This window comes from Phaseolus vulgaris, chromosome 9 (genome assembly GCF_000499845.2).
Source record: "Phaseolus vulgaris cultivar G19833 chromosome 9, P. vulgaris v2.0, whole genome shotgun sequence".
Classification (NCBI taxonomy): domain Eukaryota; kingdom Viridiplantae; phylum Streptophyta; class Magnoliopsida; order Fabales; family Fabaceae; genus Phaseolus; species Phaseolus vulgaris.
Genome location: NC_023751.2, coordinates 23,872,840 through 23,889,746, shown reverse-complemented (window position 1 = coordinate 23,889,746; position 16,907 = coordinate 23,872,840). Strand labels below are relative to the sequence as shown.

The 16,907-nt window shown below is 30.0% G+C and overlaps 1 protein-coding gene across 16 annotated transcripts; it reads left to right on the top strand.

Moving 5' to 3' along the window:
- Positions 1–1,699: 1,699 nt before the first annotated feature.
- On the top strand, positions 1,700–10,284 carry LOC137820174 (protein MEI2-like 1). Of its 16 annotated transcripts, none has more exons than XM_068624067.1 (16): positions 1,719–2,286; positions 2,870–2,954; positions 3,074–3,247; positions 3,494–3,545; positions 4,564–4,890; positions 5,229–5,641; positions 5,754–5,912; positions 6,106–6,222; positions 6,310–6,458; positions 6,723–6,805; positions 6,890–7,288; positions 7,747–8,377; positions 8,697–8,781; positions 8,881–8,949; positions 9,054–9,233; positions 9,600–10,284. In XM_068624067.1, the coding sequence occupies exons 3-16, from the start codon at positions 3,170–3,172 to the stop codon at positions 9,762–9,764; spliced, it is 2,907 nt and encodes a 968-aa protein (XP_068480168.1). In that variant the 5' UTR covers positions 1,719–2,286; positions 2,870–2,954; positions 3,074–3,169; the 3' UTR covers positions 9,765–10,284. The 16 variants fall into 16 exon arrangements, with proteins under 16 accessions (XP_068480169.1, XP_068480168.1, XP_068480163.1 ...); XM_068624062.1 differs by having other exon boundaries at positions 1,729–2,286; positions 6,887–7,288; XM_068624070.1 differs by having other exon boundaries at positions 1,852–2,266.
- Positions 10,285–16,907: the final 6,623 nt, after the last annotated feature.

Below are 16,907 nucleotides of genomic sequence, written 5' to 3'. Positions count from 1 at the left end.
AATTCAAAACGGTTCAGAATCATCCATTTAAAATGCAATTTTTTTTTAGAAAATACAAAAACTAATTATTTTTTTATTTTTTAAAGAAGGAAGTAACTGTTTAAAAAAAAAATATTTTTTCTTACCAGATAGGTTTAATCCTATAAAGTTTTACGTTAATGGACAATAAATGAGTTGGGATTGTTACATTAAAATATAACTTTATATATATCTCATTATTACACATGGAATACTTTTAATGATATTAATGTTTTATATAATGATGATAATATTTTTAATAAACAAAAAGGAATGTCTCTTCTTTGTTTATTACAACATTAACATACTTTTTAATGAAAACAAAAAAAAAACAATGTTCTTTTAATTAACTGGGAAATGTCTCTCCTCTGTTTATTACAACATTAAGATACTTTTTTAATGAAAACAAAAAATCAATTTTTTTCTTTTAATTAACTGGGAAAGTTCATTAATATGGGTATATAAATATTCAGGAAAGAAAGTATTTGGTCTACTTTTAAGTTAGTTATTCATTATTATTTTTCTTAGATACAAGATTGTAATTAATATATTGAAATATAATTTAATAAATTAAACTATTAATTAATTAAAATATTCAAAATTATTAAATTTATTATCTTAATAATATTTATAAATTATTTTGATAACTCAATAAAGTAAATGTATCCAGTAATTACTTATTTCGCTTTAATAAATATATGTTGACAATTTTACTAATTTTTTAATAGGTGAAAAATATTTTGATGTAATATTTTGATTTCTGAAATAGCAATTTAAGTAGACAATTTAAAAATAAATTTATCATACACATGCTTAGAAAGTTAAAAACTCACCTGTGAGTAAATACAACAGTTCATGTTTGACTAAAAAAAGAAAAAAAAGTCATGCTAAAGATAACATTTGATCTTTCTCAATACAAAAATCCATTGTTTTTGGGATAAAATACTATAATACATTTTAAACATTTATATAACAGTTATTTTGTCACATGTATATAAAAAAACACTATGTATCCTGAAATTTTGCTATGCACAGAAATAATAACAAGAAAATTGAATAACGGGAATTGTAAAAAATAAATAGAAAATCATTTTTGTTATAAAACGGATGTATATTTAAAAGCAGAAAAATAAATCATCAGAAAGCGTAACATAAAACCACTAACAAATTAGACATAGGTTCAGACAAATTATTACATTATCAGCAGTAACAAAGAAACGGTCTCACTCTGAACAGCAAAACAAACAGTACCGTTTTTATAATAAAAAAAAAAACAGTTTCGTCATTTTTTATTAACTGTTTCATAATGAGGATGTAACAAATTTGGTCCCAATATAATATATTATCTGATGTAAGAAAAATATATGTTATCATTTTTTATATTTTAAAATAAAAATATTGAACGTAAATAAAACAATTTTTTATTGTTAGCAAAACGTCATCTGAGAAGAAAGCAATTATGGAAGAAAATATAGAAAGAAAATACTGTGATAAAATAGAAGAGTAATTTTTTTTTCATAATATAAATTTTACAAATCTCACTTTCCAAGTTAGGCTGAATGCACAGAGTTTCATCTGATATAAAAGAGAGGTTTGAACTTTCATGTTGTTGTTTTTCACTGTAAAAACAAATGATAAATAAATAAATAATAAATAAAGAAAGAAAGAAAGATAAAGGTTTAAAAGATTGTTGTTATTACAACCCACACTATCTCTGCGCCTATTTATTCTTCTTCCTCATTTCTAGTTTTCATTTTTAATTATTAATTTTTATTAAATTGTTTTTAGCATTTCAAAGCCAACTAACACCCTTTTCCTTTCTCTTTCTCTGTCAGAAGACTAAAAAACACCTCTGTTGTTGCGTTGTCCGTTTTTTTCTCTCCAAACCAGAGAGCGACCGCCGGCGAGCCTCACTCGCCGGAAATTCGCTCTTCCTCGCCGGCGTTTTCTGAAACCTTCATTTCCCCGATTGCACCTTCGAATTGCGGTTAATTTTTCTGCGGCTCCGTTTGAAGGAGCTGACTCTGCGTAATTATTGGTCGCTTTTCCTTGTCCGAGCGTCTCAGATTGCAATGCAGAGGGAAGGAGGTTTCTGTCGCGGGGAAGAGCGTGGGATCTCTTGTTCCTGAAATTCCTGTGCTCTGGAGCCTTTGAGAGATTCGGTTTTTTGTCTGTTTCTCTTTGTTCTGGATGAGGAGTGTGGTGAATTTTGTGGAGGAGGGGTTTTTGGAATTTCTTTGCTAGCGAGGTTGGGTTCCAATTCAGAAGGTGCAAATTTGTTGTTAGCGTGAAAACAAAAATTATGGTTTGTGTTTATCATGTGTGGTTGTTTTTGCTTTTTTGGTTTGGGGGTTGAACAGTTTTTTCTCTTTGGTGGCAGTAGTTGTTATATGTATGCGGTGAGATGAGAGCTCTTTGGTTTCATGTTTTTGATCTGTTGGTGTTTTCAGATTATGGCTTCTGTGAAATTTTGGTTTTTTTCTCTTGATCTGTTAATGTTTGAGGCTTTCGCTGTGAAATTTCCTCTCCATCTGTGTAATTTTATGGCAGAATCGGCTGAGTACTGTAAACTTAAGCTCCACTTTTTATCTGTTTTTTTTTTTGAAAAAAAAGGAAGAGCTTACGGTTAAATGGATTTTTTTGTGTTAATTTCCATGGATGGTTTTTGTTTGTTTTTTTGGCAGCAAATGGCCAAACTGTGTTAGGTCGTTGGTAGGTAAGCAACGAGCTTTTTTTTCTTTTCCTAATACCATCCTGTGCTCTCCTTCCATCTGGTAGTGTTTAGTTGAAGATGCAACCATTTGTGCCTTAGTTTTATACTAATTTTTTTTAATGTTACAATTGAATATAGGGGGTGCTTCTGGTAGGGTTTTCAATAGTCCATCTTTCCACCCTTTTCTTTATTTGTTCAGGGGTGGAAGGGGGTGGTGATGTTGGTAAGTTGTAATTTTATGATACATGATATTTTATGGGTCTGAGTTTTTCTTTCTGGCAGTAGCAGTTATTTTTTTATATGGGTTGCCATGTTCATTGTTATCTGTCCTTCATTTGTCAGGCGAATGACCTTGAACTTCCCGCAGATGACCTGGGATAGAGCCTAACAAGGCTAGCAAGGGAGGAGGCTTTCAGTATTTTCTGGACAAGCTACAGAATGCCTTCTGAAATAATGGAGAAGAGGGGTGTGTCTGCCTCATCCCACTTTTTGGATGACATTTCCTATGCTTCTGAGGTAATTATTGTGCTAATGCTTCATCATGTTTTTTTCGAGTTTTGTCACAACGCCACCGGTTAATTTTTATCCGAAGTTTGTAACCGTCTCGTCATTGTTTTAAGGATTATCAGTTCCGTGAACATTTTACAGTCTAAGACTTCGGTTTTCTTATGATGAAAAAAGACTTTAGTTTTCTCGTTATGTTATCAATTTGTCCTGTTCTCCATGTCCTCGATGCTAAACATGTGTTTAACTTTTGGGCAGAAAAATATTGGATTACGGAAGCCAAAATCTATTCATGACCATTTTCTACAGGGTGAGGCCAATCAACTAATTGTTATTTGTTCAAAACGGTTTCATATGTTCTGCTGGTTTACCTGTGTGTCAATTGCATCATTCATGCCCCAAATAGATTTGCTAACAGATAGTTAATGAGTGAACTGTTTTATGCTCCGGTTTAGAAATTGGCTATTAACTATCATTGAGTTTGAACATGTTAATTTTTGAAGAATCTTTCCGTATGTATTTCTGTTTACGTTATTTTGTGTGTGTGTGTGTGTGTGTGTGTGTATATATATATATATATATATATATATATATATATATATATATATATCAGGTCTTAATTGAAATGCAGCTCTGCATTTCAAAGCAATATTTCTCTCATTTTCTGTTTCAATTTCTTTTTAAATGTTTGATTTGCATTCAGAATAAATGTTTGCTAATGTTGCTAACAAGTATCTTTAGTACGAGTCATTGTCTTAAATTCCAAAACTGGTATGTTTATTTCACTTTACAGGGATTGGTGATAATAATTATTGATTTGTCTTTTTTAAACCCTTACTATTCTCACTTTCTGCTGAAAACAATATGTAGTTTTTTTTGCTCGTTCTGGAATAATGAATATCACTCATCAACATTGCAAGCATTTTTAAGTTTTAATGAGTAATTGACATTGGCATCATCTAAAATTAATATTTTCGTTTCTGTTTGTGGTAGCAATCTAATTGCTGCAAACTTTAATAAATTAATGTCTTATTTTGAATGTATATATTAAATACCTTGGTCTTACAACATTTTTTATTGTGGTATGGCTGGGACAGTTAATGCTAATAACGAATTTGGATTCTGCTGCTGGATTGAAGCTCAATGTGATTTTGGCATAAATTTTATTACGAATTTACTATTTTTTTTATTGTGCTAAGTAATAATAATGTAATATCTGTGTGTATCCATAATTATGTTTGTTTACTTGTGTTACATAAATAAGCAAATCATCTACTGAATATGTAAGTAGTTTCTGGATATAGTAATTTCTATATTTAAATTTTCAGGCAAGAGTGAAATGGCGGCATCACCTGGCTGTATTTTGAATACTTCATCACCCCGTGCAACAAATGCAAAATCTGGTTTGCCAATGTCTCATACTACTCTATCTGGGGAAATTACAGAAGACCATTTTGGCAGAGAAGCAGGCACTATAGAGATGCTGAAGGATTCCATGGAAACATTTAATTATAGTAAGAGGTCATGGTCTAATGTGCATAGGCAGCCAGCATCTAGCTCATATGGTCTAATTGGGAGCAAGATTGTCCCCGGTGCTGCCTCATGTGAAAGTAGTCTATTTTCAAGCTCGCTGTCTGAGATGTTTAGCCAAAAGTGTAAGAATTTGTTTCAAGGATGTTAAGATGGTTTGCATGAATGTATTATGTGTATTTCAGCATTATCAAGTTCTGATTTCTTTTACTCTTCGTAATACTTTAGATATGAGTTTCTTATTACATTCATTTGCTTGCCATCTATAGCAATTTATCATAGCTGAATATATGCATGTTATCTTTTGAAATGTAGCACGACAAAGTAGGGCACCTTTCCCTCACCAAAACCCACCAAAATATGAAACTAAGAAAATTTATCTTCTTATAGATTTTGTGATTTTACTTTAGTTCAGCTGATATCCTAATGCGTCTCTGTTGGCATAATGTATAACTTAATGCAGTGAGGTTATTGGGGAATGGAGTGCTGTCTGGTCAACCCATTACTGTTGGTTCCCTTCCTGAGGAAGAAGCGTATAAATCTCTAGGAGAAATTGAGGCTGACACTATTGGAAATCTCCTTCCTGATGAAGATGACCTGTTTTCTGGAGTCACTGACGAGTTAGGATGCAGTACTCGTGCTAGAATGAATGATGATTTTGAAGATTTTGATTTGTTCAGCAGCAGTGGAGGCATGGAATTGGAAGGAGATGAACATCTAATTTCTGGAAACGGAACCAGTTTCGTGGATGAAGATCCTGATTACTTTGGAGTTTCTAAAGGAAAAATTCCATTCCGTGAACAATCTTCTAGAACACTTTTTGTTAGAAATATCAATAGCAATGTTGAAGACTCTGAACTTAAGGCTCTCTTTGAGGTGAACCTTTATTCATTTATTATGGTGGCTGCTATCTTAAAGAGTTTACATGAAGCATTTCATACCACTAATGATGGAATGTAAAAATGGACTATTTTGTTTGTTCTGGCAGCAATATGGAGATATCCGAACCATTTACACTGCCTGCAAGCATCGTGGGTTTGTTATGATTTCATATTATGATCTAAGGGCAGCACAAAAAGCAATGAAGGCACTTCAAAATAGGTCATTGAGATCTAGGAAACTGGATATACATTATTCAATTCCAAAGGTAACAATGTTATTAACCTCATCTATGCATAATTCTTTTTCCCTTGTTTCATTTGGGTAAAGTTTATATTTCCATTGTTCATCTTATCATCTTTTATTATTAGAGGCGTAGGTTTTACTTGTTCAATATCAATTGCTTGTGTGTCTCTTTTATGCGTTGCTTATAGATATATCTTTATTTGATGACATATCAGGGCAATGCTCCAGAGAAAGATATTGGTCATGGTACACTGATGATATCCGATCTTGATTCATCTGTTTTAAAAGATGAACTTCAACAGATTTTTGGGTTTTATGGAGAAATTAGAGATGTGAGTTGTTTTTGTTGGTTTTCATCCATTTTTGTGTGTTTTGTAATGATACAAGCATATTCTTAAATATCGTTTCTGTAATTGCAGATCTATGAATATCCGCAATTGAATCATGTCAAATTTATCGAATTTTATGATGTTCGAGCTGCGGAAGCTTCTCTTCGTGCATTGAATGGGATCCGCTTTTCTGGGAAGCACATTAAGCTTGAGCCCAGCCTTCCCATGATTGCAACATGGTGGCTATTACCGCTTCTTCTTTATTTTTTAATTTAATTTTTTTATCTACATATATTAACTTTTGCAACTGTTTTCTACTTTTAAAATGTGTCAATCTTAACCAATGTGTTGTGGATGAGGTCTTATTTTGCATCTTAATATTTGTTCTTGTCACCTTTAAATAGTATTCTCTACTTTTAGAGGTTGATAGAGGGTATAGTTGTTTGGAACCACCTTGATGGAAAGATTACATCTTGACAATTATGGAAACCTTGCTTTTGTAGTATGATGCACCAGTCTCAGAAGGGACAAGATGAACCTGATCTTGGTCATAGTCTTAGTGACAACATTTCCTTAAGACATAATGGTATGATTTTGTCTGAATTCACTTGTCTATTTTTCCTCATAAAGCTAATATGTTCTTGGTCTCACTAGACATAACTTACAGCAGGAGTGTCATCTGGATTTATTGCATCTGCTGGCAGCTTGGAAAACGGATATAATCAAGGGTTTCATTCTGCAACACGGCAACCTACTTTCATTGATAAATCACTATTTAATATGAATTCTAACATTCACAAGACCGCAAGAGGTGCATCTAATGGAAAAGTATCTGGTGTTTTTGAGGCCAGTAACACTATTGACGCAATGAAATTTGCATCCGTTTCGAGGTTCCATCCTCATTCTTTACCAGAATATCGCGATAGCTTAGCTAATGGCAGTCCTTACAACTTTTCAAGTACCATTAACATGGCTGCCAATATTGGAAATGGATCAACGGAATCATCTGACAGCAGGCACATTCAGGGAATAAACTCAACTGGGAACCTAGCAGAGTTTAATACAGGAGGTAAGTTTATCGTGCTAAGAAAACCTCGTGTAAAAGCTTCCTTTATTTACAACAGTTTTAAAATGTTTCCTTGTGTGTAGAAAATGGTGATAAGGAACCAATTTGTTGCAAAGGTTGAACTTATTGTTCTCTTTTGATGGCATCCTAGGAATTTAAAACCTTATAACAATGAGCTTGACTGTTAATTTTGATGTTGATTCTAGGATTTTCTATATTTCATTGTTTTAATAACACCCAAAAATACTCAAGAGTCAAACTATTGATCTAGGTGAATTTAGACTTGCCTGTGATTTAAGCAGTCGAATTTGATTATTGACCTTGAAGTTCGTTGTTCTATCAGCTTGGAAGTGGTACAAGGTGCTGGGAAATTGTAGGCAGAACCAATATCTAATATGGATATAATAGTCCTATATTTGAATGCTGGTATGTGAAATCTTTGTTTTATTTTGAATATTCAGGAAATGGAAACCGCCCCAGTCATGGACTTTATCATATGTGGAATGGCTCCAACTTGCATCAACAAACTCCTTCAAATGCCATGCTTTGGCAGAAAACACCGTCCTTTGTTAATGGTGCTGGTTCTCCATGTCTTCCACAGATACCCAGTTTTCCTAGAACACCTCCCCATGTGCTTAGAGCATCACATATAGACCATCAAGTGGGATCAGCACCAGTTGTTACTGCCTCGCCCTGGGAAAGACAACATTCTTACTTGGGAGAGTCGCCTGATGGTTCTGGTTTTAGATTAGGTTCTGTAGGAAGTCCTGGCTTTCATGGTAGCTGGCAGATGCACCCTCCTGCTTCTCACAACATGTTTTCTCATGTCAGTGGGAATGGTACAGAATTGACATCAAATGCTGGGCAGGGCTCTCCTAAGCAGTTATCACATGTTTTACCTGGGAGACTTCCCATGAATTTGGTTTCTAAATTTGATTCTACCAATGAACGTATGAGAAACCTCTATCCTCGAAGAAGCGAACCAAACACTAACAGCAATGCAGATAAAAAACAGTATGAACTTGACCTAGGCCGCATATTGCGTGGGGATGATAACCGAACAACGCTCATGATAAAAAATATTCCGAATAAGTATGCCAATTATCTCCCTATCTTTTTGTAAATTTTGCTGCTTATGCTGTTATCACTTCTTCCTTATTTTACCAAAGAACGTTATTATTAATTAAGTAGGCAATTGCTTATTTGGCTTGTCCCCTTTTAATTTTGGTGCATTAACCATACAAAGGCCGTCTCCCTTTTGCTTGCTTACATGCCTGTGATATTTTGCGTGTAGCTTTTATATTTGATCAATTGGTTTTCCATAATAGATTAACAAATTTTACAAAGATTGAAGCACTGGTCTTTTTGTTTGTCTCTTTTTTATTTTAAATTTGTTTAAATATTTTGGCAGGTATACTTCAAAGATGCTTCTTGCTGCCATTGATGAACAATGTCGAGGAACATATGATTTTCTGTATTTGCCCATTGATTTCAAGGCAAGTATTTTTCTGGACTTGCTAGTCGCTTGACTCTTTCCTTAAAAGAAGCAAATCATGAATAATGTGTTTCTAAGTAAATTCTACTAATGGTTGCAGAACAAATGTAATGTTGGCTATGCATTCATCAATATGATTGATCCTTGTCAAATTATTCCATTCCACAAGGTTATTTTTAAATCCTTATGTAATCTTAATTTGATTTAATTATCTGGGTTATGAATTCTGTGCTCGTCTGTTTATATATTTAATAGATAAGGAATATTGTGCAGGCCTTTAACGGGAAAAAATGGGAGAAGTTCAACAGTGAAAAGGTAGCAGTACTCGCATATGCCCGAATTCAAGGAAAAGCTGCTCTTATTGCTCATTTTCAGAATTCAAGCCTGATGAATGAGGATAAACGTTGCCGCCCTATTCTTTTCCATACAGATGGCCCAAATGCTGGCGATCCGGTAAATCAGCTTGTTCTTTAGTTGTAACTATTTTCCGGATGTTTCCATTAATATATTAGTGGCTGATTCAAGTAAACTGGGTGTTAATTATGGGCTTTCTCACTTCAAAACTTATTGCCTGATATTTAATGTGAACATGGGTGTGGCAAGAAAGGTTTTTAAAGGAATACTTCAATGATGACTTTAATGGCTATAAATGCTATCTATTGTTGCGACTGTTTCTAGCATTACGTGCATTTAATAAACTGGGATAAGGATATATAGGAGGCTTGCAACCCAATTGTACTATACTAATGGTTTTGGTACCTGGTTTTTCTGCTGATATGATATACCCGAGGTAAATATTAATCTAATCTGTCACTGCAGGAGCCTTTTCCCTTGGGTAACAACATTAGAGTGAGGCCAGGGAAATCTCGCGCAAATGGTAGTGAGGAGAATCGCAGCCAAGGGAACCCTTTATCTTTGGCAAGTGGAGAAGACTCTGGGAATGGAATGGAATCATCTTCGATCTCTTCAAAAAACTCTGACTGATTTGCCTCATGCACTAACAGTTCAATGTTGCATGTCATGTCAACTCCAAGACTGTATATTTACATTTTCTTTTTGTTCGATTGGGCGAAAGGAGTTGAAGCTGGTAGGAAAGGGAGGGGGGGCTCACATTTTTTTCCTACAGAGGAGCCTTGCAAAGAGTTTTTGGATGTTGAGGTACATAACAAGAATGAAGCCACTGATTGTAGTGTTTTCGTTATTTTCCTAAAATTTTGCATGGAGTACCACTACCATCTCACAAGTTAAGAGGATGGCTAAACTGAAGCTTAAAATTTTGGCTAGCTGTGAATGGACAATGTGACAATTTGCAGTTCCCTTGAGATAATAAGCATCATTGCGGGTTTCTTGGGTTCTTTGCTGGTTTTATTTTCATTGTTATCTTCAATGTTCATATGTAATTTTCTTTCCCTATATTCCCAGGCATTGCTGTCCTTATGGGATTTGCTGTCCATATAATGGATTGTTGAGGGAACACATTTCAATGGAACATTCTTCGATGCTAGTAGTTCGGATATTGCTGTTTCGGTTGTTATTTCTGCATTCTTTCGTCAGTTCTTAGAAAAATCTTAACTCGGCCCTGGTTACATGCAAGTAGCAATTACTTCCATAGTAAAAGATTCCTGAGTCGGAAAAAAGAAAGTTGAGTTACATGACACTGTTTAAATTCAGCTTTTCTAAAACTAAATCGATATATCTGTTTAACTTTTGAAGAAATTAAATAAAATAATTTCTATAAAAGTTAAGTGTATGGATTATATATATTCTTCTGAAGTTTGCTGGTTTTAAAGTTTTATGTATATGTTTTTATGTTTTTTTTAATGTAAAGTGACTGTTTAGATGAAGAAAACTATCTGTACAATTGTATGTTCAGAATGACATTCGTTGGCATTTATTTGTACGGAAGTGACTGATGGCGAGCTTTATGGTGATGACTAGCAGCAGCACGTTGTCTGCAACAAGGCTAGATGAAATGAGATATGTTCTGTCTATAGATATCTGCCTTTTCTTACCATGACAGTGACACATCATTTTTTCTGTTAAGTTTAATTTGGATGGTGAGAAAGTAAAAGTAAAATTATTTAGATCAATTAAAAATGATAAAAATAAATAAAAGATAAAATGATTTTATTTATTATTATTAGTTTTATTTATTTTTAATTTTGCCTTTTAATTACTTATTATTATTATTATTGTTATTATAAAATAATATAAAAATGTTGTGTTTTATTGTTTCACAAGTTAATGTGGTTTTTTTCTAATTTTTCACCACAATTGAAAGGAATAATAAAAATAATAGCTTGCAAAACTGTTTGATTATTTTATTGAATCAATACAATGTTATATAATCTTCAGAACGTGTAACTACACATTTGTCTTCTTCTCCTAATTAATAGCAATCTATTCTCTCTATTTTGATTATAACAGTAAATAATCTTTTCATCTTAATAATAACAATATTTTATCATTTCTAGTGTAACATAAAACAAAACTTCTTCATTCTTTCCCCTAATTTACTTCATTGAAATCAAGCATTCATGCCACTTCTTGAGCTTTTGAAGGGTCACAAATTTCATAGCTTTAGTTATTAAGTCTTCAATCTCATATTGGGTTCTATACCACACCAACTTTAACTTTTTCATCCTTTGAAAGTTCTCTTACAAAATGAAAATTTGCACGTTAATGTTTGTTTCTTCCATACATAACTGGATTTTAAGTATGATTTAAGTTTCTTAAAACTCTTCTCATCCATATAGATTCACACACAAAACTAATGCTTTGTTTGAAGTAGATAATGGAAATGAGGGAGTGGATTTGAGATGATTTGAAGAGAAGGTGTAAAGAAAGTTAGGATGTTTGGATTAAGGTAAATAGAGTAAAAAGTGTGGAAAAAGTTTATGAAAGTTTGTAATTGATATGATGAATGTGATTGAAATTGTAATTTTTTAATTGATAAAAATGTAAATTTACAAATTTATCCTTATATTTACAAATTATTATATAAATTTATTTTTTTATTATTAAAAAATACATTTATTATTATTATTTATATTTATAATTTATTATATATATAATATAATTAATTATGTTATTTTATAATTATTATTGTCTTATAATTTTAATTATATTTTTTATATTTAAATTGTAATTCTACTTTAAATAAAAATTTGAATTTAAAATAAAAAGAAAAAAAAGTATATTAAAATTAATTAATTAAATAAATATATACCTATACAACTTTCTTCGCAATAATGCGAAGAAAGTTTAGAACATCCAAAAATTTTCAATTTCTGTATTTTATTATATTTTATTGTTTCGATTTTTGTGTTTTCTATATGAACAATAAAATTTCATTTTTCTTTACTTTTCTTTGCCTCAATACAAACGAGGTCTAAGGTTCGTTTGGATTAAGTATGTACTGTTCATGCAGACGGATGTGAGAGTAGACTCCATGTTTATTTTAAGTGATGTATGAGGGAGAACGGGAGTGGAAAGGGAGAGTTGGGTGAGTTTTTGTGCCTCTCATTGATGAAGAGAAAGTTGAAAGGAAAAGAGAAAGTCACATGGACTTTTGCAACTTACATTTTTACCCTCAATATATAATGAAAGATAATTAAAATTATTTAATTTTATTTCAAATAAACTCTACATACTAAAATAATAATAATAATAATAATAATAATAATAATAATAAAAATATTTAAATTTAATTTATAAAATAATAATATTAACTAAAATAAATTTTTAAAATAATGATACTAAATGTAAATCAAATCATTTTAATAAATAATAATAATATTATTATTAATTTTTATTTTATTTTATTTATTAAATATTAATAATTTTATTAATAATAATAAAAATAAATATAATTATTTATATAAAAATAAATTTATATAATTATAAAAATATTAATCATCTAAAATACTTAATTAATTTTTTATATATTAAATGAATTTGTAAAAAAAAATTCAATCACACTCATCATATTATTTATAATTTTTTATGAAAAAAATTTATGTTCTAAAATGGACTTGTATTTTTTTATATTTTATATTTTATTATTTAAATATTTTAAAGATAAGGGTAGATTTGTAAACTTATATTTTTACATATTTAAAAAAAAATTATCACAACCATCACACCACTAATAAACTTCAATAAATTTTCCTCATGCATTCACGGTAGCATACCCCAATCCAAACATTCTCAACTTTATTCACACTTTCTTCTCAAATCCTTACACTTTCACTCTCACACCCTCAATTTTCCACTCCCATTCCAAACAAATAGTTTACGTAGGATAAAGTTAAGACATAATAAAAATGCATACATTTTTGTAATTTTAATACTTTAAAAAAATACAATTTTCATTGATATATAAAAAGCCAAAAAATTAAATTATTGTTTAATTAGTTTAACATTAAACATGAATTACATCAACATGTCAAGTACTATTTTATGGATATAGAGAATTTGGCAGAGAAAAACAATAAACACGCTTTATTGATAATTGCAGTTTCCTCTTCTTATATATATTTTTTATTTTAATTTTTCAAAATCTATAGTTAAAGTTGTAATAAAAATTATATTTTACATTTGAACAGTAGAATATATATATATATATATATATATATATATATATATTGAGTGGTGGTATTAGGAACAATTTCACCTGTACCACGGTGGTGTGTCAAATGTTCTCGTCAAAATGAGATCAGTCGGAATCTGAGTGGTCTCCTCTCAAACTCTAGTGATTCAACCTCCAAGAAATGAAAGAAGCTCCACCTACAGAAAATACTCTGACGTTCAAGTCAGTAAGAGCATCAAAATATGTGTATACAGTGAATATAGTCATAAAATTCGAGTTGAGATACCCCTACTCCCTGCGAGTGGTTATCTATTTATAAGCCTTCATGAACTTGGATCTTTGACATTGATTTCTCCAGGTTTTTTAATGTGACATATTACAATATTTTTTCATAAAATTTGAATATATGTATATAAATAGATTGGAGTATTCTGAAATATAATTGAAGCATTTATACAATATAATAAAGGATATTGCGTAAGTAAATCAATGCATTTATACAATATAATCAGGAACATTGTGCAGGTATATCAAAGCATTAAGATTGATTCACATAATATATTTATCTAAATTAATATTATTACACTAACATAATTATGTGAAGGGTTATAATAATAATTTCATGATATTATTACACTAACATAATTATGTGAAGGGTTATAATAATAATTTCAAAAATCATGATTAATTTTATTTTGACATGAACTTTTTCATGATTTTATATCAGAATAAAATACATCCGACTGAACTTAATTATTATATATTCAATCAAATCCAAGACGATACACTAGTTAAACTAAATGTTCTAATTAAAAATATTATTATGAAAAGACATTTATTCTTTGATAAGTGAAGTTCATGTCACCTTTTTAAAATTGTTTTCTAGATTTTTTATCCCTTTTTCATTAACTTTTGGGAAAAAAATTGAAATAATTCATCGGAATTCAGCTTTGAAGAAATCGAATATTGAGTGGGTTTCTACCGTTGGGTGACACTATTCACAGTTGGAAACTGGACTTAATGAGAAACAAATTCCAAGTGGATTTCCCTTCACAGTTAAAATTCAATTCCCTAAAAACCGAATTTCAATTAGGATGGCAATGCTATTTCAATTGATCTTCCGACATCAATGATGCTATTTCATGTTACGAATTCAGTTTCTCAAAAATCGAATTCTGAATGTGAAACAGGTAAATAATATTGTCACACGTTCATTTGTAAAAGAAAATTTAAATTGCTGAAAATGATCCTCAACGTCTATTTTTTTATTTATTTTAATTGTTTTTTACCACAGTGAAATTTCTTCCTAAAGTAGTTAACAATTCCTATCACGTGTCAGAGAAGTAAACTTTACATAAACTAACCAATGATACATGGTTTTACCTTTTGGTTTGAAGAATCTAAGACTTTTTAGGTAAAATGTCTCTTGGACTGTGAAAGGGATTTGTGAGGGTGGAAGATAGTAAATTTGTGAAGATTAAAAAAGATATGCGAGAATATCTAAGGTTGTTTGGATTGATAATAATAAAATGAATTTGTGATGATAATTTATTGAAATTTGTAAGTAATATGATAGTTGGAAAAGAATTTATAAATTTTTTTAAAGATATAAAATGTAAGTTTACAAATTTATTCTTATTATTAAAAAATATTTAAATAATGAATTATGTTTTTTTTAATGATAAGTATTTATGTAAATTTATTATATATAATTATATGTTATTATTAATAGTATAATTAAATATATTTTTTAATACAATATTTAATATATTAATTTTATATATTGTATATATAATAATATTAATAATGATAATAATAATAATAATAATTTCTATATATTTATATATAATAATAATAATTATTATTATTATTATTATTATAAACAAGTCAATATATTTTAAAATTATTTTAATATATAAATATATTTATAAGATAAAATTGTTAGGATTTAATACCTATGATTTAGCCTTTGTACAAAAGATACCAAATCGATTCTTCCTTCTCCAAAGTGCTCAAGAATCGATTCTGGTTCAAATGAAATATAGTTGAGTCCAAAATCGATTCTCCAAGGATAACAATATGAAATAGAATCGATTATTCTCAAAATATAAAAAATGCAAAATTGATTTTCATTGTGTTTGCACTGTCGATTCTTATCTATGTAAAATAACGCTTGATTCTACTTTCCATCACTGTTAATCCTCGCATATGAGAGAAGAAACTAATATTCATGTTATTCGCTCGTCCATCCTCACACTCACCCTCAACCCACTGGAACCAAACACATTACTAACTCACTCGCCTATCCACACTCAAAAACCATCCGCAGAAGCAAACAGTGTCTTAACGATGACACCTTTCATTAAATTATAGAGATTAGCACAGAACGTGATTTAAGGTGAAAAAAAAAATTGTCAAATATAAAAGTTTATCAAATTTAAATTGTTAGGTCATCGCCTATGGTTTAATTTTGATTTGAAAAATTAATGAAAATGTTGTCTTCATTGTTAGGAATTAGAGAAATTAAGGTAATTGGCTGTGCTGAATAGAGTTATTATTGCGCAATAAAGACAAGGAAATGAAAGAGAGAAAAAATCACTATAAAAAAATAGCCTAATCAAAAACACAAACTACTCAATTGAAAAGTACTATTTCTTCTAGCTAAACTGATTGTTTTGGGTAGGATTCTCTTTCTTGGTTAGAACAACTAGAACATGCAAGATTATAAATTTTTATTCTTGAATTATAAGAGAGAAGATGATAGAATTTTATCTTATTTCTTTCCTAGTAATGTTTTATTTAAATTAGGAGAATGTAGAAAAGAAGTAAATAACGAGTGGAGGATGACCGAGAAAAAGAGAATGAAAAGTGAAAATAAATAAGTAAATAATTTATAGTTAATTTGATTAGTGTAATAAAAAATATATATATTGAGAAACTAATTTGTAAAATACTTTTTTCCCTAATTTTATATCAAAATCATTTTTATCTAAAATAAATATTTTTCACACAAATACTTTATCAAATACAAAGAAAGTTTAATCTGCAGTCTTTTACGTTATTAGTATTTTATGTTCATGTTCTTCTAACTTTCTTCTCTTATAATCATTTGGGTGACTTCTGGTACCTCAAAATCAAATACACCACAAGCAATTTTTCAGGAAATAAAACTTTTCCGATAAATAAAAGTTTAAGTTACTTCTTTAAAACAAAATTTGACTAAAAGAATTTAAGTATAAAATCTAAAATATATTAGAATCAAAATTGAAAATAAAATTTAAAAAAATAACAATAAAATAGGGAACCAAATCTAAACTTTTTAAAAGTCAAATTAAGAAATTTGTGAACAAAATCTTAATTGCAATCAAATTTCACGATTCATGGAGCAAATAAACATATAAATAAATATAAGTTTTAAGGAAAAATCATTGAATCCAACCGAATATTATTTTAGGAGAAGTTCATAAAATAAAGCATCATGGTTTTTTAATTATGTTATTTTTTTATTTGTATTTTTTTTAATTTTGTCTTTGTAT

Bases quoted from the DNA above. Each gene is read 5' to 3' on its own strand.
- LOC137820174 (XM_068624066.1), top strand. From the start codon at position 3,170: ATGCCTTCTGAAATAATGGAGAAGAGGGGTGTGTCTGCCTCATCCCAC. The intron at 6,223-6,309 runs GTGAGTTGTTTT...CTGTAATTGCAG, and splicing joins TTTATGGAGAAATTAGAGAT to ATCTATGAATATCCGCAATT. The intron at 6,459-6,722 runs GTGGCTATTACC...TTGCTTTTGTAG, and splicing joins CTTCCCATGATTGCAACATG to TATGATGCACCAGTCTCAGA.